Below are 27,937 nucleotides of genomic sequence, written 5' to 3'. Positions count from 1 at the left end.
TAATGTTAATTTTTTTATTCAAATTTTTTACTCAAATTGCTATTCTGATATTACAATGTAATGAAACATTTTGCATTAAAGCATTTCCACTAGCGGTCTTGGACTTTTGGTCCCCACTGTACATTTTGCTTCTTTTTTAGATTTTCTCCCCTTTTGTCCCCAATTTGGAATGCCCAATTCCCAAGTCCTCAGCGCATCTTACTACGTGGCTTGTTGAGCGTGTTACCGTAGAGACATAGTGCCTGAGGAGGCATCCACGCAGAACTCACCACGTGCCCCACTGAGAGTAAGAACCACATAATAGCGACCACGAGGAGGATACCCCATGTAACTCTACCATCCCTAGCAACAGGGCCAATTTGGTTGCTTAGGAGACCTGGCTGGAGTCACTCAGCACACCCTTGATTCGAACTCGCGAATCCAGGGGTGGTAGTCAGCGTAAATACTCGCTGAGTTACTCAGGCCCCATCTGGGTGTATTTTTTATGTCTTTTTCTTAACTGGATAAATATCAGTCATCAGTTTAACAACTTCTTTAAGTCACACCTTACAACCTGATGTTAAAGAGATAATATCAAAATAATTTCTGCACCAAAAAAAGGCCACAATCCTATTGCAGTTCCAAATATTTTATAGCACAAATGGCAATTTGAGTAATGCAAAAAATGCTTTAAACTCAAAAACAGAACATCAAAAGAAACATCTGAAACCATGAACAACGGGACAAAACAAACATCAAAACACAATCAACTGCTAGTCGTTTCCAAGAACATGGCAATATGACCACAAAAAGAAATGCATGCCCATATAAGAATTGTTTGAGAACTAGAGATGAATATTTTTAGCTGCTGCATTAATGGAGATCAGGAATCATATTAAAATGACATGAGAAGGACTTTTACAAATGTCCTCTGAACGAAAGCCAGATACTTTTATAAACAAACTGTTTCTCAGCTTTTCTCCCCAAACATGTTCCAGATATTAAGTGGGATCCAAAAGTCTGAGATCACTTGTGAAAATGCTTTTGCAGTCTTTTATAATTAAACATCATCATTCATTAAAACGAATTACAAAAATTAGTAATAGAAAGGGAAAATATTTTGCTTAAATGACAGCATCCATTTCAGTTGGCATGGACTCCAAATTAACATCCATGTTTGTACTTGGTTCAATACAAGGTAATCTTAAAAGACAGATATCTCAGACTTTTGGATCCAACTGTACTCAAGGAAAGAAAATGGATGGTCTTGATGGGGTGAATGACAACTTAAAGGCTACTCTTTAACCCCTTCACTTTGAAGAAGAGAATGTGGAAGGACAAAAGCAAAGGGGGAAAAAAACATCTGGACATGTGGTCATATGGTGTGACATGGACATTGCTGAAGCTGCATTACTTGAACTATACAGCTGCATCCTGAATAGCCTATTTGAGTGACAGCCTCTAAGAAAAACACAAATACAACAACTGTCAACTCGTCCTCTCCCGCCAATCTGATCAAGTGTCTTCGCTTTCTTTGGAGCAGATGCAGGCGAGAGGGAGCATCCAGCGGGAAGAGTTTAATTAGCACTTTGGAGCTCCCGTCTGGCTGGAAAGCTCTTATCCAAGCAGCTCTCTTCAATAAGAGACCACGGGTCATGGGAGGAGCATCAGTCTCAGTCCTACAGGGGACTCGGTTAAGAATACAGCCTGTTAGACTGATGACGAATGAGTACAAGCAGCCTGGGAGCGAGTGACACTCTAAGAGGGCTTTGGTGACACTGTCTCCTCCTACTGCTCTTGATGGGATATAAATTAAGCTCACATACAGTGTGAGCACAATCCTGAACAAGGAGTCAAGTGGATATAGAGACAGACACCAGGGGTCCTCATTCTTCAAGCATCCAGAACTCCAATTAGAGGAAAAGGAAGAGTTTACTTGCACAGCTAGAATAAATAATATTACACATTTTAAGAACGAAAATGCTGAATGCTTGGATAATATTTCTAAGTTATTGCCTTAGTTTCGGGGAAGGATTTATGACGAATTCCGATCCATCAGAGAAGAAGCCGTACCAGATCCAGAATGGGCCATGTACTTACACCTTTCTGCTGCCAGAACCGCAGAATTGTGGTGGCTCTTCAAGCACCTACAACAACCAAGTGCAGCGAGATGATCTGGTTGACGATGATAGCTCAGTCCAAAGACTGGAACAACTAGAGACTATCATGGAGAACAACACACAATGGCTGCAAAAGGTAAGTTCCTCTTGAACGTCCTTTTGAACGTACAGTCTCCAAAGTCTAGTTTTAAACGGTACACACTTTCATACTACTGCTTTTGGTGCAAGTCTGTTTGAAGTCAGAGTTTGGTACACTTTGTTGGTAATTCAGATGCGCACCAGCAAATTGCACCTGAGTCCACTTGAAAAGGTGATCTGGGATATGGTTCATGTAAACTCCAGTACAGTTCGTAATTGGTATGAAAGCAATACGCTGAAACTCTTGAACAGGAACCACAACTGATGATGCATTTTTGCATGCTCCGGGTCACACATATTATATATAGTATAATGGCATTCTCATAGCTGCTTGTCTTCCAATAAATTGCCTTCAGAGATCAGCTTGCATTCTCTTGCAATGTGTCCCTCACAGACGAACGCATGTGCTGATCTGCGCAAAGTACTGGTGGTAAAACCAAAGTTCCAAAATCTTAAATCAGGCCACGTCCACACTAAAACGATTTCATTTGAAAACACATTCCGCCTCTCATCCACATTTTCCTTCACCGAATGAGTGTTTCGAAAATACTAGCTATCACCGCATACTTTGAAAAACAATAACGTTAGAAAAAGAAAACAGTTTTCAAACGAAAACGTATTAGAGTGGAAGTGTCTTCTCATCCAAGTCGTTACCTAGCTACAATGGTAAACAGTCACTACTGGTACTCACATTGATGATGCTACAGAACTGTGCGTCAGACACAAAAATACAATGGGAAAAGGAGATCTGTAGGGGCAGGAGGAGAGGGGTGGAATTGAACTTGGGTTCGGACCAAGCAATCACCCCAAGTGTGAATAAAGACTTGATGCCAGAGAACGGTTGAGATGACTTCAGTGTGCTTTTCACACAATGGAACAGTGTAATCAGTTCAGTCAAGCAGCTTAAAATCAGGAAACAGCATTGAATGCTTAGGTGTAAAGGAATGAACATCATTCCTTTCAATGCCACCAGTGAGGCAAGGAAGATGAAGGGGCAGTCAAACATATCTAATTAAACATACTGACCAAAGCTTCTTTCACCAAATTCCAAGAGCTGGGTTACGTTAACCCACACTGGAAAAATGAACAGCATTTTAAACCATAACAAATAAGGCTCACCGTACTGTACTGAAAGTCAAAGATTTAGCTCTTTGTCCATGGTTCAATTCAAGTTCATGCTAAATCTGATAAACTACAGATAAATGGGTTCAACTGGAAAACCACCAGAGTTTGATACTTTGTTGAAATTTATATTGACTAGTTGACAATTAACAATAGTGGTAGACATAACAATGTAGAAATAAACCTACAGTAATGACTTTTGAATACGTGTCTGTAGGTGTAGGTGTTCTACTCATTCAAGACCGTATTACAGTATTACACAATTTAGGATAATGAGTGATTGACTACTAAACCAGAAGAGCTTGCATACAAACTGCAGGTGCCAGAGAGAAGCTGGTGGGCAGAATTAACTGAAACACTGCCAAAGGAAGGGGGCATACATCCATCTTGTTTCAGAGATAATTCTAGCTTTAACAGATTTTAACATCAGAAAAAAATAGGGGAAAAAAGCACATTAGAGGTAACATTCAGTTTTAAATGCATGTTTGTAGAGCATGTTTGTATGATCATGTGCTGTCAGTACTCAAAGCACTGTGGAAGAGTCAATGTTCCCAATTTTTCTGTGCTGTGAAGTCTACTGCCAATAGAATCTCACACTATTGGGATATCTGATTCATTAGTGTCCAGGTCACTTTTCATTCGTGCCGGTAAAACAATGTGTCAGTATGTGGTCGCACTTTGTGTAAATAGACTGAACAAACAAGCCGCCTATTTGGATCCTTTGGAGCAAGAGTAAACAACTGATTAGATCATAAACTATCAATGGAATATCCTGCTCGCAGTTCTGATGATATGCTATGAAAGCCTCACGTGAAGCTATGAACACAAAACAGGCATGATGGAATCATAAGAGGAAGACAAACAAAATTAACCTGATTACAGAAGTTGTCAAAAGTTAAAAATATTCATTCAACAGTGCAGTAGTAAATTGGTCTTCAGGACTCAGCGAACAAACAAAGTGAGTAAACGGCAAAGGCCACTGTGATTTTCATTTTTCCTCTTTGCATTCTAAAAATGTTTTCATTGAGGATGCAACTCATCACTCATCATTTCCATCCTGTTTGTTTGAGTGTTGGCTCATCAGGAATTCAATACAGGAAAAAGAACATACGGATCGGATTTGTACTCAGCTGGGATTGAGATAGCACAATTTACAGCAACTGGCCTAGTTGTTGTGTTTTACTTTATAATTAAAACTTCCAAAGATAAGACGAAAAATATTTGGTGATCGAGTGGAAAAGTCATTGTTTGAACTGAAACAGGTTAAATGCTTTTACTTAGGGAATTGCTTTTATAATTGAGGTTTAACAATAGCTTTAACAACAAAAGCTCTTGCTGCGAGGTGCTGATAAGAGAGCAAGACGCAATAGCCAAAATTCTGCGAACTTCTGCAAACAAAATCCAGCCATTTCAATGGGAATCCACACAATCGTGGATTTTGCGCAATGGACTTCTGTAGTTGCTTCTTGTGGAGTTCAAGTACGGTGAACTTTGACAGGTGTATTCAATGCGTTGACCAATACGAAGTTGCTTGGTTTTGCATTGACCTCTGTGTGGGCGGTGCTTCATACACATCTATACTGAATATTATAGATGTTAATCTTTTTAACATCACTCTCACAGAGTATAAAATGCAGCATTATAAAGAGGCTGCTTGGCCGTAATATTTTTAGCACTCAATGTTTGCCCACATTTTTTTCGCCCATGGAATTTGGACCAGGCAATGGTAAATAAGACTGCACGTTAATTGGCATTCGTTTATATCTTAAATTCAATGGATTTTTGATTATTAATTTGACAGCCTTAATTAATAATCCAATGTAAGAAGAGTTGACACTACAGCAATCAGTCTTCTTCTATGGTCAGTTTTCTCCATTGGGAAGAGCAAAAGTTTCAAGAAAATCTTGCCAAGCATGTCTTTCTAGCAGGTCAGTCCTCTGGTGGCCATCTTTGGAATGATCCCGGCAGGCTATTTCCAGTCACGACAGTACAGCTCCTATCTACTTGAATGGGAGATTTCAAATCAGCAGTAAATCTGACAACACTGATATAATAAATTGTGCTACTTTACCTCATATTTTTTCCGGATTGTATAGCTAATGAGCATGCACATTCTCGAGTTGATTGACAGGCATGTCTCTATCTAAAAAGGTGATTGTCTCTTTTACCTGTAAGACGGGACTTCCTTTCTACATCCGTTGGCTGTTGGGCGCTTAGAACTCCTTGGTTTGGTGTTCCAATTTCTCCCGTTAATTTTAGTAGAAGTGGTCCATCTCTGCTAAATAGTCTCTAATAATAACACATCTGCCTTAATGCCACAGATATGTGAAGGCAACTATCATTCCCTTGCGTACTTAGGCTTGATGCTGCCGTAATAACGCTTGTTAAGTATTTACAGCAGGCTTGCACAATTTTACAATAGGTTGGCCAAGCATTCGCAATTAAATTTGCATGAAATATATGTCTGGCTGTGGCAGGGCGGAGGGCGGGGCCGGGTCGTGATCCTACACACCCGGTCCCGTATTAGGCTAATTATGCCTCTGTGAGGGATAAAGGGATCAATGTAAAGAAGAGGCGAGAACCGGCTTGGCGATATAAATAATGGTTTAATGATAAATGTAAAAGAAGACACAAACACACACATGACGGACATGTCCGTAAACGATCTCTCTCTCCCGCACGATCCTCTGCAGTCGACCTTTATCCCTCGGAGGCTTAATTAGCCTAATACAGGACCAGGTGTGTAGTATCACGACCCGGCCCCACCCTCCGCCCTGCCACACCGGCCAAACAAACAAACTGCTTGCTCCACACCAATTAAAAGAGGAAAAATTGCCTCCCAAGTGCACATATTTCCACAAAGTGATGATTATGACAACTGAGAGCTTAAGACTTGGTTTAACTTTTGACCTTCTTGAAAGGGGTCATGACTGTTGATTGTGATGCCAGAATTAATTACTCCATCATAATAAGATCTGAAACTAATTAATTTACCCAGAGGAAAATTAAAGTACAACAGTCCGTAACAAATCCGGCAGGATTCTCAGTAAGTCTCATTTTGAAATGAGACCACTCACCCATTGAAGCTTCCAAGAATGGAAGGACCAGCCCTTCATCATGACATTAAAGCTTAAGATAATCTTACTTAGGAAAGGTTATTTTCTTCACATGACCGTTGTGGTGTCCTTAGATCTGCATACAAGTCAAGAGGGTCCATTTTGACAATGTTTCTGTTCAAAGAGTTGGCTGTGTTTTCAATAAATTCTTACCTAATAGTTTCAGGCAAGAACAATCTCCATCTGCAAAACTTACATTCAGCCACAATACAATAGCAGATCACCACTATCTCACATACCAAGTACATACAAAACACAGAAAGATGCAGACAGACAAAGTTGTACAGTACAACCAAGTTGTACATGGCCAAAATTATGTGGACACCCAATTCTAATTTCTAAATTCAGGTTTGGCGAGTTCAGTTTCACATATTACTAACAGGTGCATACAATCACATGGCTTGTTGTACATATCATGGCAATTTCCTAGTGAAATGAACACTATTTTTTTTTATTTTTTTTATTTCACATAAAGCGAAACTCTTTTCGCCCCATTCCTCGCACAGTGCTGTCTTATGACATCTAAACACTTTAACTTTAGCTTATGACTTCTACACATTTTTATTTTTGCATTACATAACCAACTACTTTTATCATTACATTTACTTTTACTGTTCATCTCACATATGCTTTTATAACACTATCAGTTAGGTTTGGGTTTAAGGTTTAGGGTAAGGTTAGGTTAGGGATAGAGCATTACTCTTAAAAAAAACCCTCATTGTTCTGGAGAAAATGATAAAATTGTTAACTATGTTAAAATGTTAACTTATAAAGCCACACAGTGGACATTACCTCACTGATGCTCTTGTATCTGAAAGGTAGCAAGTCCAACATCTTGTTAAAAGCCTTTCAAAAAGAGTGGAGGCTGTCTGGGGAGGACCATCTCCCAATTAATGGAAATGCTTTTAATTATAATCAGACATTACATGCCCGAACGGATCTCAGACGCTTTCCATGTCATCTCTTCCACAGCTGGAGAACTACATTCAGGAGAACCTCAAACAAGACATGGCTCAACTTCACCATGATGCCGTGCAAAACCATACAGTGACCATGATCAAGATTGGGACCAGCATCATGAGTCAGACAGCAGAGCAAACACGGAAAATCACCACTGTTGAAGCACAGGTGAGGGTTAAACCATTGGTTTACCGCAGGGGTCGCCAACCTTTTTGACATGGAGTGCCATTTTTTTTCCCTGGTCAATGGCATCTTGTGAAAGTGCTTTTTACATTTTGTCAGACATTTTTCTAAATCACACAGAGGGGTAATCACTTGCACACAAGCAACAATGAGAGAGGAGCAGGCTATTTTATTTATATGACTTTTTTTCATATCTGCATTCCAGATCTTGATGTAATCCTTCCTCATGTTTCAGATTTTTGAACCCCACTATGTGGGTTCATGTTTTCTCTTTTAATCGTTTAATGTAATTTTGAGTGTGACCATGGTTTAAGGAGGGTGTACCTGTATGCTGGGTTGGAAACCTCAACGATTAATAGTGGCGTTTTCCTTATTACATAACGTGTTGTTCTAAAAGCAAAAAGAAACCAATAAAACATGGAATATAGACTGTCATACGTGCAGCCTGACCGAAGCAAAGCGGGCGCGTTTACTTGTATGATTAACCGAAAGTGAAGCACTGTCGGTTCGTGATGCGCGAATGGCTTGCACGTGCTGCACGAGTCTGTTGGGTATACTGCGGTCTTGTCACATTTGAACTATTTGATTAGCCTCCCATTCAGCTCGTGAAAACACACTGCGTCATCATGAGGAAGGATTACATCAAAATGTAGATTGGAATGCATGTGCAGAATTTATATAAATAAAATAGTGTAGTCCTCTCTTGCCGTTGCTGGCGTGCCAGCGATTACCCCTCCAATTGCCAATGCTGGCATAAGGCTAAAATGCTTTGCCTCTTACTGGACATTGATTGTCCTGTTTCTACCCTATGATGAAAAGGACATTGAAAAGGAAAGGCACTGTAATGCTCTACAAAATTTGTGGTCAACTGCAAAATAATTTTTTATTTAACTGTCTGTCAGAATTCATTGTAAATGTTACAACCTGGAATCACATTACTATATTTGCAAAATTATTTTCATGTGGTTTGTTGTATACATCACAACACATTGCAAGTGAAATGAACACTAGAGGTGCTAGGACAACAATGACTTTGATTCCTTTTCACACAAATCACCAGTAAAACAGCAAATTATCAGTTCTTAATTGTACTTTTGCCCTGTTCCCTCACACAATGCTTTCTAATGACATCTAAACACGTTTACTATTTGTATGACATGTAAGGCTATATAGACCAGTTAATTACATAATTAACTATATTTACTTGCTTGTTCAGGCACGATCAAATTGCATGTTAGCAAATTGCAAAAATGTTGCCGCAGTTACGTCATTTTCATGAGATAATGTTGAAATGCTAAAGCCAAGACTTTCGTGTAATGAAACACATACTGCTGGAAGACTAGAAAATACCTTCAGAAGAGAGTTTGGCTCAGAGTGAGTGAACATGCAAATAAATAAACAAAGATTTCATGGACGTCATTACATGAGCGGTCAGCAGTTTTGGCATTGCCAAATAGTTCCCATAATGACACATCTTTTCAAGGCCATTGCATTGAAGCGGGAGTCTTATCTAAAATGCTTTTTGTGGGAAACATCATGTCTTTTTTTATCTTTAGGTAATTAATCAAACAACTCGACTAGAGCGTAAGCTTCTTGAGAACTCCATTTCAACCAGCAAACTGGAAAAAGAAATTCTGGAGCAGATAAACGATATCAACAACCTGAAAGAAAAGAACAGGTAATAAATACTTACAATAAATATTCATACCATTCTTAACCCCTCTCAAAGGACCCATTTCATAGCTTCTTCAAAATCTGAGATGTAAAGAACTATTCATGTCACTAGTGCTGGTCGTAATCTAAATATTAAAGTAATTAGTTACTGTAATCAAAATACTTTCAAAGTCAAAAGTAGTGTAACATGTTACATTTTAGAATTATGTAATCAGATTACAGGTACTGACTTTCAATGATTTTTTTGCAGTACTTGGGTTACAATTTTTTATTAAATAATATTTTTGTATTATACATTTAAAACATGACTTTATGGGTCTGTTCCTAAATGTATTGAGCTTCCTATGAACAAGACTCAAAAAATGACTTTAATCTCATATTAAACTATTTTACCCAAAATGTGAGTGTACTATGTATATTTATGCTCACGAGTATCATGTTGTTCCTCTCACATAGCCTGTATTGAAATCAGTTGCAAAAGTCAAGTGTTTTGTGCGCGGAGCGCTATTTCAAAGACGCGCAGACATGCTGCAAGTGTAGTGTGTTCCAAATCGCTCTCTTATGTGGCATCATTTCAGTTAGGATGCTGCCATAGAAGACAGGTGCTTATGTAGGTAGGAGACAGCAAGGCAGCTCACTAAGTTTTGGAACAGACACTTTGTTCATTTGTAAGTCTTTGTGCATTTCTCTGACAGCTGAAGGGTGTGCGAGAATAAACAAAGAGGAAATATAGATATTTGTTGAGTGGAAAACAAACATTTGTGAAAAGTATGATATAACTTAAAAGTATGTAAAAGTAAATGGTTTAATTTTTCAATAAATTAATCAGTAATATGAGTAACTTACTTAACACTACATCTCACACAGAGCTTTACAGGAATAGTTTTTCCAAAGATTAATTAAGAACAAATAATTTGAAGAATTGGTGTCATTTAAAGCTTGAAAACTCGCTGCGGTTTGATGGATGTAACATTAACCAGAAATGTGCCTATATTAAAGATGTATGCTGATCTTAATGATAAATAAACGGTCTTCCTTTTTCATGATTCCTTCGACCCTGATGAGATTCCCAGTTCCAGACGCACTGAAACATCCCTACAGCGTTATACTCCAACCGCCATGTTTCACAGTGGGAACGGCGTTCTTAGGGTTGAGCGCCTCTCCCTTTTTTCTCCAAACATAGGCAACATCTCTATGGTCAAAGAGCTCTAGTTTTGTCTCATCTGACAAAAGGACACATTTCCAGTATGCGTAATTTTCCCTAGGTTGTCCTTGGCAACCTTCAGTCTAGCTTGGATGTATCTCTTCTTCAGAAGTGGAGTTTTTCTTGGTCTGCAACCTCACAGTCCATTCCTGTGCAGGGCTCTAGTGACTGTCTTCGTTGAGACATCAATCCCAGACTTGGCCAAATCATTCACTAGTGTCTTGGCAGTTGTTCTTGGGTCTTTTGAAACCTCTCTCACCAGTTTTCTTTCCGAGGTTTTTGAAATCTTTCACTTCTTGCCTCTGCCAGTCTTGATCTCCACTGTGTGGGTATCTTCAAACTTCTTGATAATACATCTCAAGGCTGTTCTTGATACCTGAAAACGCTTTGATAAACGTGTATATCTTTCTCCTGCATTGTGAGCATTAACAATTATATTTCTCAAGTTTAAACTAATTTCTTTTGTCTTTGCCATGATGACGGTTTAATATTACTTCACTAGTTGTTTTGCAAGATACTAATCCTCAGTTTGAAGTGCAACTTAATGGCTTGGGGGATTAATTGGGTTAATTAGGCGAGTTACGTTAATTAGGCAAGTCAATGGATAACAGTGGTTGGTTCCGTAGCAATCAAAAAGATAATTTCTTAAGGGGGTTAATAATATTGACCTTAGCATTTGGAAATTGCTCCCAAGAATGAACCAAGAATTGTGGATGTCCACAATATTTTTTCTGAGGTATCTTTTGATTTTCCCATGATGTCAAGCAAAGATGAAATGTTTGAAGGTAGGCTTTAAAATACATCCACAGGTACACCTCTCCAATTCAGTAACCTCCTATCAGAAGCTAATTGTCGAAAGGCTTAACATCATTTTCTGGAATTTTCCAAGCTGCTTAAAGGCACAGTTAACTTGGTGTATGTAAACTTCTGACGCACTGGAATTGTGATATAGTCAACTAAAAGTTAAACTATCTGTCTGTAAACAATTGTTGGAAAAATTACTGTCATGCACAAAGTAGGTGTTATAAATGGCTTGCCAAAACTATAGTTTGCTAACATGAAATCTGTAGAGTGGTTAAAAAATTTGTTTTAATGACCTCAATCTTTCAGATTGGATGGGGATTATTGGTGGACAGCCATTTTCAGATCTCTCCAGAGATGTTCGAATGGGTTCAAGTCTGGGCTCTGGCTGGGCCACTCAAGCATATTCACAGAGTTGTCCCTAAGCCACTCTTGCGTTGTCTTGGCCATTGTCCTGTTAAAAGGTGAACCTTTGGCTCATTCTGATGTCCTGAGCGCTCTGGACCAGGTTTTCACTAAGAATATCTCTGTATTTTGCTGCGTTCAGCTTTCCTTCAACCCTGATCAGTCTTCCAGTCCCTGCCGCTGAAAACACCCCCACAGCATGATGCTACCACCACAATGCTTCACCGTAGGGATGGTATTGCACAGGCGATGAGCGGTGCCTGGTTTCCTCCAGACAAGACACTTGGAATTGGGGCTAAACAATCTTCATTTCATTAGACCAGAGAATCTTGTTTCTCACAGCCTGAGAGTCCTTTAGGTGTTTTTTTGTAAATTCCAAATGAGCTTTCATGTGTCTTGCACTGAAGAGAGGCTTCCGTCTGGCCACTCAGTTATAAAGCCCAGATCATTGGAGTTGTCTGCAAGTTTCTCCCAACTCCACACATGATCTCTGGAGCTCAACCAGAGTGACCATCGGGTTCTTGGTCATCTCTCTTACCAAGGCCTTTCTCCCCCGATTGCTCAGTTTGGCTAGGTGGGCAGCTCTAGGAAGAGTCTTGGTTGTTCCAGGCCACTGTACCCTTGTGAAGTTTCAATGCAGCCCAATTTCTTTTTTGTAGCCTTCCTCAGATCTGTGCCTTGACACAATCCTGTCTCTGAGCTATGTGGGCAGTTCCTTTGACCTCATGGCTTGGATTTTGCACTGATATGCATTTTCAGCTGTGAAACCTTATATAGACAGGTGTGTGTCTTTCTAAATCATGTCCAATCAACTGAATTTGCCACAGATGGACTCCAAACAAAGTGCAGAAACATCTCAAAGATAATGCAGAGAAATGGGATGAACCTGAGCTAAATTTCAAGTGTCATAGCAAAGGGTCTGAATACTTATATAATATTGTGAAATTTTAAGTTTTTTCTTTTTAATACATTTTAAAGTTATAAAAAAATCTAGTTTTTGCTTTGTAATTATGGGGTATGAAATGTAGATTGATGTGAAAATAAATAAATAATTTTAAGAATTTTAGCACAAGGCTGCAACATAACAAAATGTGAAAAAAAATTAAGGGGTCTGAATACTTTATGAATGCACTGTGTATATATACCTTTCTCTGCCTAAAAGAAAAGAAGCCACAGACAGTCAGAGATTCTCAGCTATAAGCAAATAAACTTAAATTATCGGTGGTGATTCCTCTATCGGCACGATAATAATATAAATATTTTCCCTAATATCGGCCAATGATAGATTGGTCACAAATATATCATACATCCCTAATGTGATTGACTAAGCAATAACACAAATGCTTCCAAAAACTGTATACATGGCTTACATTTACACTGCAAAGCTCCACGGAGCTGAAGAGCTCAGTATTTTAAACTCTTCTTGGTTCTTCTCAGCTTCCTGGAGAAGCGAGTGGAGGACATGGAGGAAAAGAGTAATGCAGAGATGGAGGATTTGAAGGAGGAGAAGGAACAACTCAAAAAGCGGGTGGAGAAGCAGGCCAGCATCATAAAAGAGATGGAGCAGAGGCAGCTGGAGCTGACGAACACTGTCAACAACCTGATCAACACCATCTCTGTGGGTAAGCAACCGTCCGCCTGTGTCAGCATTTCAACCGTTATCGCACATGGGACAAAAACTCCCAAAACAATATTATGCCAGCTTACCGGCAGCTGTTCAAATGTTTGGGGGGAAAAAAAGGCTAGAAAGCAGCCTGATAGATAGATAAACACAAAGCGAAAGATAATTATCATTAGAGTACTGTAAACACAATACGCTTGATTTGTCATAGTTCCAAATCTCTAAATCGTGAACGATTTTAAATCACCATCAAGAAAAATTCCTTAACACATTTAATCCATGCCAAAAAAACATTGAATGATATTCTAAATAAAGAAAATTAAGCCAACATGTAAAATTCTCATTACTGTAACACATCCATACATTGTATTGTTGCTATTCCCATTGTTTTTAATGATTATTGTCATTACTGTTAACTAATATGTTAATAACACATTTATTGCACAATTATTTTCTAAAGTAAAATCAGTGAAAATGAAAGGCAGTATGAAGATTAAACCACTATGATGTAAAAATATTTACAATTAATTTATATTTCATGTTGCAATAATTAGAATATTATAATTACCATCTTTTTTTTCACATTGTGGTAATGAGAATTTGGAGGTAAAAATGTGCAAAACTTTGATGAAATAATGCCACCATGTAAAAAAACTTAATGGCCCTAAAAATATGCTTAATTTTACATATACAAAATATGATTTCTTATTTGTTTCTTTTGATTAGAGTAAAATTGGACCAGGATATTTTCTTGACAGGTTTAATAAGAATTACCCGCTAGTGATAATGAAAGCTCTAACTATGTCTATCATTGTTTAAGCGGTATAGCAAATGCTCTACAGTTTTGTATCTTATGGATATCCACCATTGCAGACTATATCCTGCCATACCGTTCAGCCCCATGTACCAATTTAACAAGAAATCTCTTTGCCAGGTAGCAGTTCTGCAATGATGCAGGACAACCCAGAACAGTACAATGACTGTGCTGCAGTCTTCAAGTCTGGGAACAAAGAAAGTGGGGTGTACTCACTGACCATACCTGATACAAAACAGCAGTTCCAGGTAAGAACAACCTCTAATGCCTTATGGTGCGTTCACAAACAACGCGATGCAAGCGTTTCGCGTGGCGCGATTACATACAAAGTCGATGCCGGGCGGCGCGAATGGCGTGACTCGAACACGCGAAATCGCTTCATTTGCGTATTCGCGGCAGTAGAAATATTTCAACTCGAGCGAATAATTCGCACAACGTGTTGTCGCAAAAGCCTATCAGCATTGAGATTGTCCAGATGTCACTGACGTACTGAAGTAGCAGCAAAAGAAATCTGGAAAATTTTATGAAAAAAGTGTTGTAGCGTTGTGTGGGCACCCGGAACTGTATGACACAACGTCATACATGTACAGAGACCGGACGAAAAAAGACATCGCTTGGAGGAAAGTGAGAGAGGAAGTTGGACTACCTGGTAAGTTCAGAAAATATGCGCGTCTACTTGATTCCAGCTATTGGTTGTACTTTACTATGAACAAAGTCGTAGAAGCCCCTCCTCCTGTCCTTTTCCAGAAGAGAAGGGGAATACTCGTGGGTTCGCATTACTCACACGAACGTGTTTAAACACAAGTTTATGATCCAGCTCTCAAACTCGCGTGAGCAATGCAAGGCGAAAATGTTCCTTGCGTTGTATGTGAACGCACCATTAAAAGGGTAATTTCACCAAAAATGACAATTCTCTTATAATTTACTCACCCTCATGATATCCCAGATTAATATGACTTTCTTTCTTCAGCAGAACACATTTGAAGAAAAATATCTCAGCTCAGTAGATCCTAATGTGCTTGGGGATAAGACTTTTGAAGCTCCAAAATTCACAGCCAGTCAGCATAAACATCATCCATACGACTCCAGCAGTTAAATTAATGTATTCAAAAGTGACACAATCACTTTTGGGGCAAAAAACACAAAGTACTTTTTCTAAATCAGTGGTTCTCAACTGGTTTTGCTTCGGGACCCAGATTTTACATTGGAAATCAAGTGATGACCCACCAAAGTAAAATCGTAACCTGTATTTAATGTATCTTGGGTCACATTTCCTTTTATCTTGCTGTAAAAAGCTCTTTGTTTGGGGCAATGGAGGATTCAGGACACAACGAAGCAGGTTCAAGGTCAGTCTTTAATTTCTTCAGTATAACACACAATCACAATAACGGTCACCGTTGGAATCAAAACAAAGGAAAGTATTATCGGCTTCCAGGTCACTCTCTCTCCCCTCTTTGGACACTTGGCGTGCCTTTTATGTCTCCCTCTGCATCACTATAACAAGAGACAGGTGTCATGGTTAATTACGAACCAGGTGACAAGCCTTACCGCTCTCTCTCTCTCTCTCCCACAGACCGACACATGACCACGTCCCCACGCCACACTTGAATACTATTATTCCTGCTTTTCAAGTAGAAGGGCATGCATCAAGTGACATTATTTTTGTTGTTGATGTCAATATGTTGATATAAATATGAGGTCTACCAATGGATTATTTCAAATGAAACTATAGCATGTTGTTAAAATATAACAGTTACTTTTACTCAAGTAAAATCGTGAAACAATTTTGTAAAGGTGATGTATAATGAAAATAAATTAATTAATTAAACAGCACATAGCACAGTGTTGCTCTTTTCCTCCTCAGTGCTGTTTGGCATGTTGGGGCTGCCTACTATTTGAGAGGTTTGACTTGACTTCCTCCGTACCGCTTTAAACTAGAAAAGTCTCATCGGTTTTCAGGTCTGCACGCCGCAATATTGAGGGAAGTCCGGATGTTGCACGCATATGCCAGAGATCAGAGCAGATCATTAGCGCGAGGTGGTTCCGTTACACTCGCATGAAAGATTTATATCGCAGTGCAGATGAGAAGCCTTTAGCTGAATGAGAGATTATCTCTAAATTTGTTTCGGCAGTCCTAAAAAGTCTATTACTTGGGCATCTGCCAAAAAATCTCTTTCCCTGCTGTCAGCTACCCATTACTAATAGACCTGCAACCCACCACTGCTCTAAATCATGCTTCCATTCTGCAGCGGTATGGGCCTGTGACGCGTTGGCACGTGAGACACATGAGAACTGAGGCACGAGCGTCACAGCCGTAAGTAAGGAGGAATGCTGTACAGAAGCTTTGTTGGTTTTGGTTTAGATCTGTATTTATCGGTTTCTTTACATACAATGCTGCGTTTGTGTGCTTATCCTGGATGTCTCAACCGAGAGAAGAACGTGAGATTATGTCGAACTCGTCACACCAGAGACCAAGTGAACTCGGTGCTCTTGTGAAGGAGTACACAGCTGCTGTTTGGAAGTTAAAAACCTTTATAGTTAAAAAGTACTTAACTATTGCTTTTTTTCACACCAAAAGCAATCGTGTCACTTTAGAAGACATTACTTTAACCACTGGAGTCATATGGATGACATTTATGCTGACTGCATGTAATTTTTGTAGCTTCAAATAGCGGATCACCATCCACTTGCATTAAGGACCTACTGAACTGAAATATTTTCTATTTTTCTTCAAATGTGTTTTGCTGAAGAACGAAGGTCATACACACTCAACTGGGTGGAGTTTGCATGTTCTCCCCGTGCTTGTGTGGGTTTCGTCTGGGTGCTCCAGTTTCCCCCCCAAGTCCAAAAACATGTTTAGTGAATTGCAGACTCTAAATTGCCCCGTAGGCATCATGAAGTTCATCTGGCATAAAACCTGTGCCAAGTCAAATATGCAGATCACAGACTATACGCTGTGGCGACTTCTAATGGGAGCAGCCAAAAGAAGAAAACAATCACGTTAAACTGACAGCCCTAAAAAAAAATACAAAGTTAGAACGACATGCAGGTAAATGCTGAACGAAAGGTTCGTTTTTGGGTGAACCATTCTTTTTTAAGAACTCTCTTGCTGAAGTTAATTCTGAACATGCCTCTACACAAATAACCATCTCCTAAGATACCTTTCATTTGAAGTAACTGAAGTCTGGCAATTTAACAAGCTTTTTAAGACTTCTCAGCGTTCTGAGAAAGTGGCCAAGAAAAGGTTTTTGTTTATGTTAATTTGGCATGGCATGAGATTCAGTTTATAAAAGAGACATGAATGACTTGGGGCGCATTGTTGCCAGTAATGCACCGTTTCTGTTTCCAGGCCTACTGTGACATGGCGATGGATGGAGGCGGATGGACAGTAATACAGAAGCGCTTCAATGGCCTTGTTGATTTCCATCAAACGTGGAAGAATTACTCAATGGTAGGGAATTAATGGCACTCACATTCCACATGATCCTATCCTGGCAAATGTAAAAGAATAGCTTACCCTAAAATGAAAATTCTCATATCATTTACCCACCATAATATCATCTCAAACCCACAAGCCTTTTTCTGTGGAAGACAAAAGGTGAATATTTGACCACTCTTTTCCAAGTAATGAAAGGGAATGTGGACATTCATGTTTAGCCATTTTATGCATTTTATGATATTCTTCATAAATGTACCTTTTGTGTTCCACCTGTGAGAGAAAGTTATACAGGTTTAAAAGGGCAGCAATTGACAAAATTGTGCTTTTTAGGTGAACTGTCCTTTTCTATGATAAATGGATTGTCTGTCATTTCACCTCAGGGGTTTGGAGATGTCTCAGGTGAACATTGGCTGGGGAATGTATTCATCTCCAAGTTGACACAAGAAAAGAAATACATCCTCCGGATAGATCTGATGGACTGGGAGGGGAATGCAGCCTTTTCTAAATATGATCAGTTCTCACTTGATGAAGAGAAGCAGAATTACAGGTGAGGACCCACTTTGTACTTCCATACTTGGAGTTATCTGTATGGTGGTATATAACGTGCAATTGTAGAAATGGTAAAACGTTTATAAAACAGCAGGTATTAACACCATCTATTAGTGGGCAGGACTGCTTTAATAATGCAAAAACTACACAGCAAGATATATCTTGAATTACACTGAAGAGGTTTATTTTGCAATAAAGACTGACTTGACTGTACATTATCTCTCTGTACATTTCTCGCCTTTTGATGCCCTAATGATTCAAATGTTTTATCATTGGGTTTTCAACTAACAGCTCTTCTAAAAGGAGAAATTCCTAATTTTTTCGGGAGGCAGGAGTTGATGTAATTCTAAAAATTGACTCTGATAAACCCTTTTGTCTTTGGTTTCATGATAAAAAAAATAAATAATAATAATCTGAACAAAATTAACCAGTTATTAACTGGTTACAAGCATTTAAAAATAAAATTAAATTAAAAGGGATTTCTTTCCTGTTTTCGATTATGTTCTGCAAAACATTTCGGTTTTAATTCCACGAACCCTTTTTAGTCCCTGGTATTTAATTTACTGGAGTAATCAGTATTCTGCATTACCCAATTATTATTATTTCATATATAATTGAAAAAAATGTATTCCATTGGGATATAGGACATTACTGTGATATAAAATGTATTCTACCTAGATGTAAGATTCAGGTCACACTACCCTCCCCACTGCTTTCATACGATAACACATATATGATAACATTCATGCTATACATACAGTCATATATATCATATTTGTCATCAATATGTTCTTTTGCTTGAAATAAAACAGCAGGAAGTTTCATCTGTTGATCTAGTACACACCCATGTCAACACCCACATTCATTTGAACTCATACTGCCATGAACTCTCTGGAGAGCTGGCACACAATTGCCAAAGCTCCAAAGAAAATATTTTGTCATCTGGGAATAGTTATGGCCTGCCTAACACAAAAACATGCCACAACATAGTCCTAATGTATTCCGGACAACTTTTGCCATTTGACCTCTAAACAAACTAATGGCTAATTGCCATTTTTATAATGATATCAAAGAGATTGCAAACAAATGATTTGGCAGAGTACATAAACTAATGTCACATGTCGCTGGCAACATAAAATTAAGCAATATTGTAAATATTCAGCTGATTTTAAAGCTCTTTTTAATTGGCCATTGGGTTTCCTAAAGAGCGTCTTGACTATATAGATTATCGGAGACTATATAGAGTCTCCGATTTCAACTACGGCAGCAAAACCACTGTTAGAGTTTGATTCATTTCCATGAATTGGTTTAAACAGTTGATTTCATTGAATGAATTCTAGTATTTTGCATCAGTCAAAAATGTTAAAGGAAGTCTCTGTGTGGCATTTTTCATATAAATGCATTATTGAATATACATGAAAAAAAAATAACTTTTGAAACTTTTCAAGCCATTGAGAAAACACATACATCAAGTGGCTGAAAAATATTGAGACTTTTTTTAGCCATATCGCCCAACCCAGCTTAGAATAGCATACTTTTAAACATCACATAAATATGGAATATATTGTGGACATGCATTTTAGCTCTTATTGTGTTTTAATTTCATTTGGTGGTCATCACTTCTAGATAACAGAAATTTCCACATTGTTCATTTCATTTTAACATTTGCAATTCCATAGGATACACTTAAGTGGCTACAGTGGAACGGCAGGGAGAACCAGTAGCATGGGCCAGCCAGGAAGTGATTTCAGCACAAAGGACGTAGACAATGACAAATGTGTTTGCAAATGCTCACAAATGCTTTCAGGAGGTAAGAGCGAGTTACCTGCAAATGCCTCTATCCTCAATTTGTTACTCTGTACTTCATATATTTCTTTGTATATCCTAATTCATTTAAAAAAGGGCATTTCTCCGAGTTCCCTCATGTGAAATCTGGCACTTGGCACATACCCCAGAATTTCGAGTTTCGAAGGCACCCTGCATTTTTTGTAGTTGGGTCATGGTTTACAAGCAAAATTAGACAGAAGTTAATCACTGATCAGTTCAGCTGGGAATTGAGCCTTCACAAATGCTGACATTAATGGTCTGGGAACTGAAGGTTTGCACTCGCTTATGAAGCTTAGAATTGTGGTTCTCTCCACCACCTCTCTGATATTCCCTGAACACTTTACATCCCCCTGCCTGTTGGCTGCCCTACACATGAGCAGGACTCTGGGGCTGTTATGAGACAATCATGAGGTTTGAGGGAATAGCTGGTGATGAAACCAGGTTAAAACTCCATGAAATCAAAATTAGACTTTTGTGGTCAATTTCTTAATAGCTTTGAGGCCATCTACCTGCTAATGTACTCCAACAATTAACTAAAAGCTGTTCTATGTATTTAAAATCTACAGACCCTCTTCTCTGATAACATGGACCCAAAAAAAAAAAATATATATATATATATATATATATATATATATATATATATATATATATATATATATATATATATATATTTTTTTTTTTTTAATGGGCCAATTACACGCTTTTTAGAATGAAAATGTCTTTCCCCCTAATACCACCTACAACCCCAATTCCAAAAAGGTTGGGATAGTATGAAAAATGCTAATAAAAACAAAAATGTGTGATCTTTAAATTATATTCACCCTTTGCTATATTGAATGCACTACAACTACACATTATATGATGTTTTACCTTGTGAATTTCATTGTCTTTCTTTTTTAAAAAATGTACAGTCATTTCAAATCAGATGATTGCAACATGCTCCAAAAAAGTTGAGACAGGGGTAATTTAAGACTAATAATGATTTGACGAGTTAAACTAACAAGATGATGTGAAATAGGAGATGTTAAACAGGTGAGGCAATCCTGTCATAGTATAGAAGGAGCCTCAAAAATCAGCCTAGTCCTTCAAGAGCAAGGATCATACGAGACTTGTCAATGCTTCAGCAAATAATCCAGGACTTTGAGAACGATGTTCTCCAAAGACAAATTGGAAAGATTTTGGGAATTTTACCCTCTACAGTGCACAATATATTTAAAAGATTCAATGAATCTGGTAAAATCTCTGTTTTTAACAGTCAAGACGAAAACCCCTTCTGAATGCTCATGATCTCTGATCCCTCAGACGTCACTGTATTAAAATAACATCAATCATCTGTAATGGATATCATGAACATGGGCTTGGAATAACTTTAGTAAACCTTTGTTAGTCAACACCATTCGCTGCTGCATACACAGATGCAAGTTAAGATTTTACTACCCAAAGCAGAAGCCATACATCAACACTGCGCTGCCGACTTCTCTGTGCTCGGTCTCATCTTAGATGGAAAGCAGAACAGTGGAACTGTGTTTTTTGGCCGAAGAGTCCACATTTCAAATAGTTTTTGAAAAACACAGCCATTGTGTTTTCTGGGCAAAAGAGGAAAAGGATAGTCCAAACTGTTATTAGCGTCAGGTCCAAAAGCCAGTGTCTGATGGGCCAGAGGTGTGTCAGTGCCCATGGCATGGGTAACTCACACATCTGTGAGGGCACCATTAATGGTGACAGATCTGTACAAATTTTGGAGCAGCATATACTGCCATCCAGTCTCCATCTTTTCCAGGGACGTCCCGGCATTTTCAGCTGGACAACTTCAAAAAAAATGTTCTTCCCTGGAAAAAATTTTGATGATTATGGCTTACAGCTTATGAAAACCCCAAATTCAGAATCTCAGAAAATTAGAATATTACATGAAATCAATAAAAAAAAAGGATTTTAAATACAGAAATGTCAGCCCTCTGAAAAGTATAATCATGCATATGTACTCAGTACTTGGTTTGGGCCCCTTTTGCATTAATTACTGCCTCAATGCGGCGTGGCATGGATGCTATCAGCCTGTGGCACTGCTGAGGTGTTATGGAAGACCAAGATGCTTCAATAGCGGCCTTCAGCTCTTCTGCATTGTTTGGTCTCATGTCTCTCATCTTTCTCTTGGCAATGCCCCATAGATTCTCTATGGGGTTCAGGTCAGGCGAGTTTGCTGGCCAATCAAGCACAGTAATACCATGGTCATTGAACCAGGTTTTGGTACTTTTGACAGTGTGGGCAGGTGCCATGTCCTGCTGGAAAATGAAGTCAGCATCTCCATAAAGCTTGTCTGCTGAAGGAAGCATGAAGTGCTCTAAAATGTCCCGGTAGACGGCTGCGTTGACTCTGGACTTAATAAAGCACAGTGGACCAACACCAGCCGATGACATGGCTCCCCAAACCAACACAGACTGTGGAAACTTCACACTGGACTTCAAGCATCTTGGATTGTGTGCCTCTCCATTCTTCCTCCAGACTCTGGGACCTTGGTTTCCAAATGAGATGCAAAATTTGCTCTCATCAGAAAAGAGGACTTTGGACCACTGAGCAACAGACCAGTTCTTTTTTTCTTTAGCCCAGGTAAGACGTTTGACATTTGAAGCCCATGTCCAGGACCCGTCTGTGTATGGTGGCTCTTGATGCAGTAACTCCAGCCTCAGTCCACTCCTTGTGAAGCTCCCCCACACATTTGAATGGCCTTCTCCTGACAATCCTCTCCAGGCTACGGTCATCCCTGCTGCTTGTGCACCTTTTTTTTCCACACTTTTCCCTTCCACTTAACTTTCTATTAATGTGCTTTGATACAGCACTTTGAGAACATCCAACTTCTTTTGCAATTACCTTTTGAGGCTTTCCCTCCTTGTGGAGGGTGTCAATGATGGTTTTCTGCACAACTGTCAGGTCAGCAGTCTTCCCCATGATTGTGAATTCAACTGAACCAGACTGAGAGACCATTTAAAGGCTCAGGAACCCTTTGCAGGTGTTTAGCTGATTAGAGTGTGACACTTTGAGCCTACAATACTGAACCTTTTCACAATATTCTAATTTTCTGAGATTCTGAATTTGGGGTTTTCATAAGCTGTAAGCCATAATCATCAAAATTATATCAAATAAAGGCTTGAAATATCTTTCTTTGCTTGTAATGAGTCTATATAATATATTAGTTTCACCTTTTAAGTTGAATTACTGAAATTAATGAACTTTTGCACGATATTCTAATTTTTCGAGTTTCACCTATATTAGCATTTGTCATACTGTCACAACTTTTGTGGACTTGGGGTTGTACTTTCGGACTAGCTATAGCAAGAAAATCCTACAATACAGTATGTACTGTCCCAGTTTCCTAATTGGAACTACGTAAGGAATACATCCCAGTATAGTGAACTGCACTGTAAAAAGTATGGTTTATAATCTGTAATTTTACATGTACAATACATTTTATTATTACTGAAAAATATTGTGAAAAATTTTTTTTTACATGGTGTCCCGATTAATAAATCACGATTAATCGCGTAAACAAATATTTGCTGAGAAAGCCCTTCATACTGTATAACAATAATTCAATATATAATGATGAAATAATTATACATAGTTATCTTTAAATATATATATATATAAATAAAAAATATTCAGATAATTAAAATGCATTACATTCTTGTGGCAGAAGAGTTCAACATTGATAAGACAATACAAAAAGCGGCTGTATTGTACATAAACAATGTATTGTTTACTACCATATTATTGATCATAAGTCAATCATTGGCATACAGTTCACAGAAATCCATTTCACAAGTGAATTTGTCAATCAGTTCAAGATTTATTATGAGGGCTTGTTTAAGACCCGTCAATTTACACCTGCGTCGGACATGCTTGTGTAGCGTCTCGGGTGCGTTGCGTCATAAACATAAAATGTTTAGGTCACTTTGTCAAGTTAAATATAGTTTAATACTTAGAACACATCTTGAGATCCCTTAGTTAGAATTTGCGCTCCGTCAAAGTGGTTTTGAACGCAAGAACGTAACGCATGTTTGTGTTGTTCTGTCTGCTGGATGGTGGTTTTCTTCACTGTATAAACTGTGTGTTGCTCATACAGCTGAAGTTTCACTTACTGCCCTCTGGAGTAAACCGGTGGTACTACAAGCTTGCATTTCTCAGGAATCTTCCTTATTACGGTCCAGGGGCATTACGATTAATTGTGTTATTTTTTTTAACATGTTATTTTTAATAAAATTAAATCACACTGAATTAAATCGGCAGCCCTAGTAATTTTATCGTATAATATAGTAACGTTTTTTTAATAATGTTTATACAAAGTATGGTTTATAATGGTTAACACTGAAAATGTAATGTTTAATAATACAATCTGGTTAACTATTTTTAAAATGACAGAATGAATAAATAAATAAAACAACTGGGCGCTTCCAGAAGTGCGTGACCCATCGCATTTGATTATATTGTATTGAAATATACATTTTTCTTATTATTTTTGATCCCAATTATGTATGTTATGGTGTTTATGTTGTTTAGTTAATGCATCTTTATTGCATTATTTTAGTGTCATGTATGTTACTCTGATGGTGTTTAGTGTTTGTGTGAGTGACACTGAGCACTGTCTCTACATGTTTATTGATCATTGTTCCTGCACGAGCCACTATTGATGAACTACATGTTATTATGTGCTCTTCTGTTATGGCTGATTAACAACATTATAAAGTGAAAAGCAGATTTTAACCGTTTCAGAAGGTTAATATATTATGTTTATCATTTAATAATATAAACAACGGTACTGCACTGTAAAATATACCGTAAAATTTGTAGGTTGTTCTGTAAAGTTGTTTACATTTTTACTGTATTTTTCACCTAATTATTCTGGCAACCACAGCTGCCATTTTCTTTTTTTTTTTTTTTTTTTTACAAAAACAACAGGATTTATTTTTTCCATTGTCAGTTTAAAAGTTCAAAGCATATTTTATTTGTAGTTCCAATAGGTTGGTATATTAATATTATACAATTTAATGATATATACATATAGTAATAAACTGTAAAATATACAGGCACCATAATGACATCCCATAATGTCTGAAAGATGGCCACTGTTTGTTTTTACGGTGAATTTATGGTATTCACAGCTGCCAGGTTTTTTACTGTAAATTTTACCGTTTTTTTTATTTATTTATTTTTAACAGTGTGAGCTTATCAAGCCTTTTCACGGCAACTTTAACTTTGCTAAAACCTTGTTAGAATCACAATCATACAGTTATACCATTGTTCTACTTTGTTAAAATTTGTAAATCATTGGGTATAATTAACAATAAACAATATATTTCTACAGCAGTTATTAATCTCGGATACTGTTAATTTATAAAAATCCAATTGTTCATTGTTAGTTTAAGTTAGTTTATAATGCATTAACTGATGTTAACATCTACAACTTTTAATTGAAAAAATGTATTAGTATGTGTAAAAAAAATGACATTAATAAATATATAGCATACAGTTAATTGTTAACTACTGTTAACAAATACAACCTTATTGTGAGTGTTACCAGTTTTCCTATAAACTGATTATTTTCCAGGACATTTCATTTTCTCTTGTTCCAAAACGCTTGGAAAACTTCATTGCAAAGTTCCAGGCAAAAACAGGAAACCTGTTTTCAGCTCATTATATCTTACTACATGAACAGGATGCTTTCAAATCCAAAGGAGAACATTTTAGCATTTTTGATTTTGTTGTTCATTTTAGGTTGGTGGTTTGACGCCTGTGGACCATCCAATCTCAATGGTGTGTACTACAAGCAGGGGCAGAACACCAATCGTTTCAATGGCATCAAATGGTACTACTGGAAAGGCTCTGCATATTCACTTAAGGCCACGACTATGATGATCAGACCATCAGACTTCTGAGCCTTTAATCCCAGCACACAATGATAACTGATGTCACAGCTTTCCTGTCTAATAAGGAAGCATTTGGTGGGGAGAAGCTTCAACCTTCACGTACCTCCGAATCTAGACTTTGAATCAGAAGATAACGCACTTGAAAAAAAGCTTTGTTTGGCTGTAAAAGAAAAAAAAAAGTGGCCTACAGCATATAATGATGGAGCACTGCCAATGGACAAGTTCAGGTCAAAAGGTTACTATGAATTGAAGGAGTCACAACAGCCGTAAAAGGGACACACGAACCTTCAGACTGACCATGATGCTTTACTGGATTCCCTTTAAGATGAAGCAAACAGAACTAGTATTTTCTTAAGAGTGTTTATTTTTATGTAATTTATTGTAAATGCCAAATTATTTACAAAATTTAGGTTTGATTTATTGACTATATGATTATGGTACAAGAGTGAATTTAATGAATAATGTTGCGGGGCTTCTTTAAGGTTGTCTGACAAATTGCCTCTTTATTCACGGCTGTTGTTTACACATGGTTTAGTGCTTTGGATCAATAAAACCTTCATGTCCATTTCTTCAAATGGCTATGTTTTGACAGGGACCCAAAATCAATTGCGTGTCTTGCACTAGAGTAAGTGTTAAAAATGACCAGTTATATTTACACGACTAGTGAAGGTTTGGACACACCTGACTGAATTTTATTCTCATGATGTTAATGATGTTATGCTTACAAGCTTGACACAAGTTTAATTGAGAAATTTAAATTATGATCATTTAAGAATTTCTTAAAAAATCCTGTTTAATTTGATGAGCTGGATTAGACAGTGAAGGAAATGCAGCCAACAAGTGTCCAGCATAAACAGGAACTCCTTCAACACCGTGTAAAAATCATCTCAGGATAGACCTCATGAAGTTACTTGAGATAATTCCCAAATATACGATTTTAACATATTTGCTTACCATATTTTGGTCACTTGATAATTACCATACCTATATTTTGCATGTTGCACAGTTTTGTTGACTTGCTATTCATTTAAAAGGTGATAAAAATTTATAAAAGAATAAGTAGATTTTACTACCACCCCTGGAGTCGCGAGTTTGAATCCAGGTTGTGCTGAGTGACTCCAGCCAGGTCTCCTAAGCAACCAAATTGGCCCGGTAGCTAGGAAGGGTAGAGTCACATGGGGTAACCTCCTCGTGGTCATGATTAGTGGTTCTCGCTCTCAATGTGGCGTGTGGTAAGTTGTGCATGGATCGTGGAGAGTAGCATGAGGCTCCACATGCTGTGAGTCTCCACGGTGTCATTCACAACGAGCCACGTGATAAAATGCGCCGATTGAAGGTCTCAGAAGCAGAGGCAACTGGGACTTGTCCTCCGCCACCCGGATTGAGGTGAGTAACCGCGTCACCACGAGGACTTACTAAGTAGTGGGAATTGTGCATTCCAAATTGGGAGAAAATGTAAAAAAAAAAAAGATTGGTGTGTCCAAACTTTTGACTGGCAGCTTTTGAAAATGTGCAGTTATTTATATCCTTGCGGATAATGGTTTTTCAAAATCAGCACATGTTTTCACCTATATCAACAAACATTTCAGTCATTTCAAGTCACTCTGAGTTTTTCAGCCTTGGCACAATTGTTTAAACATTAGGGAAGTCTTGCGCTTGTAATCGGAATGTTTGTGTTCAGATTATTCGAAAGATTATTCAGACAATGAGGCTGAATTTCATATTTCACTATACTGAAATACCTGTCAATCATTTTTCACTTTCTATTGTTTAGACTAGTGTAATAAGAGCTGTTAAATTCTGATTGCATCTTCAGTTAACCATTTAGTGATGATATCCAGACATATATTGCAGAAATTAGTTATGGTAGAAATCGTTATAACTATGAAGCACAGCTAGCATTTTGATTAAGAGAATCATTTATTTTTTACAGCTAAAACAAAATGTATATATCTCATGTCAACTGACTGGGTCATTTTAGACTTAATAAAAATACTGTTTTGCTTTATGCATATTGTAAAAGGCTTATTCACACCAAGTCTACATTTGCTGCACAAAATACATGAA

General features: G+C 37.9%; 2 protein-coding genes across 2 annotated transcripts in view; one reads left to right on the top strand and one right to left on the bottom strand.

Moving 5' to 3' along the window:
• The window catches only part of LOC127617763 (microcephalin-like), an 80,780-nt gene that overhangs the window by 8,311 nt on the left and 44,532 nt on the right, over positions 1-27,937 (bottom strand). The gene's annotated exons all lie outside the window — the stretch shown is intronic.
• LOC127617945 (angiopoietin-2-like) lies at positions 1,850-27,937 on the top strand. The gene is made up of 9 exons (XM_052090124.1): positions 1,850-2,235; positions 7,448-7,603; positions 9,175-9,296; positions 13,140-13,324; positions 14,258-14,385; positions 17,487-17,588; positions 17,957-18,123; positions 19,805-19,935; positions 25,719-27,937. The coding sequence occupies exons 1-9, from the start codon at positions 1,960-1,962 to the stop codon at positions 25,877-25,879; spliced, it is 1,428 nt and encodes a 475-aa protein (XP_051946084.1). The 5' UTR covers positions 1,850-1,959; the 3' UTR covers positions 25,880-27,937.

The sequence above is a fragment of the Xyrauchen texanus genome, chromosome 24 (genome assembly GCF_025860055.1).
Source record: "Xyrauchen texanus isolate HMW12.3.18 chromosome 24, RBS_HiC_50CHRs, whole genome shotgun sequence".
Classification (NCBI taxonomy): domain Eukaryota; kingdom Metazoa; phylum Chordata; class Actinopteri; order Cypriniformes; family Catostomidae; genus Xyrauchen; species Xyrauchen texanus.
Note: the sequence above shows the minus strand (reverse complement) of the source record. Positions and strands in the feature narration are given on the sequence as shown.

Coding starts and splice junctions, on each gene's coding strand:
- LOC127617945 (XM_052090124.1), top strand. CDS start 1,960: ATGCTGAATGCTTGGATAATATTTCTAAGTTATTGCCTTAGTTTCGGG. Junction 9,297..13,139: donor AACCTGAAAGAAAAGAACAG/GTAATAAATACT, acceptor GGTTCTTCTCAG/CTTCCTGGAGAAGCGAGTGG. Junction 13,325..14,257: donor GATCAACACCATCTCTGTGG/GTAAGCAACCGT, acceptor TCTCTTTGCCAG/GTAGCAGTTCTGCAATGATG.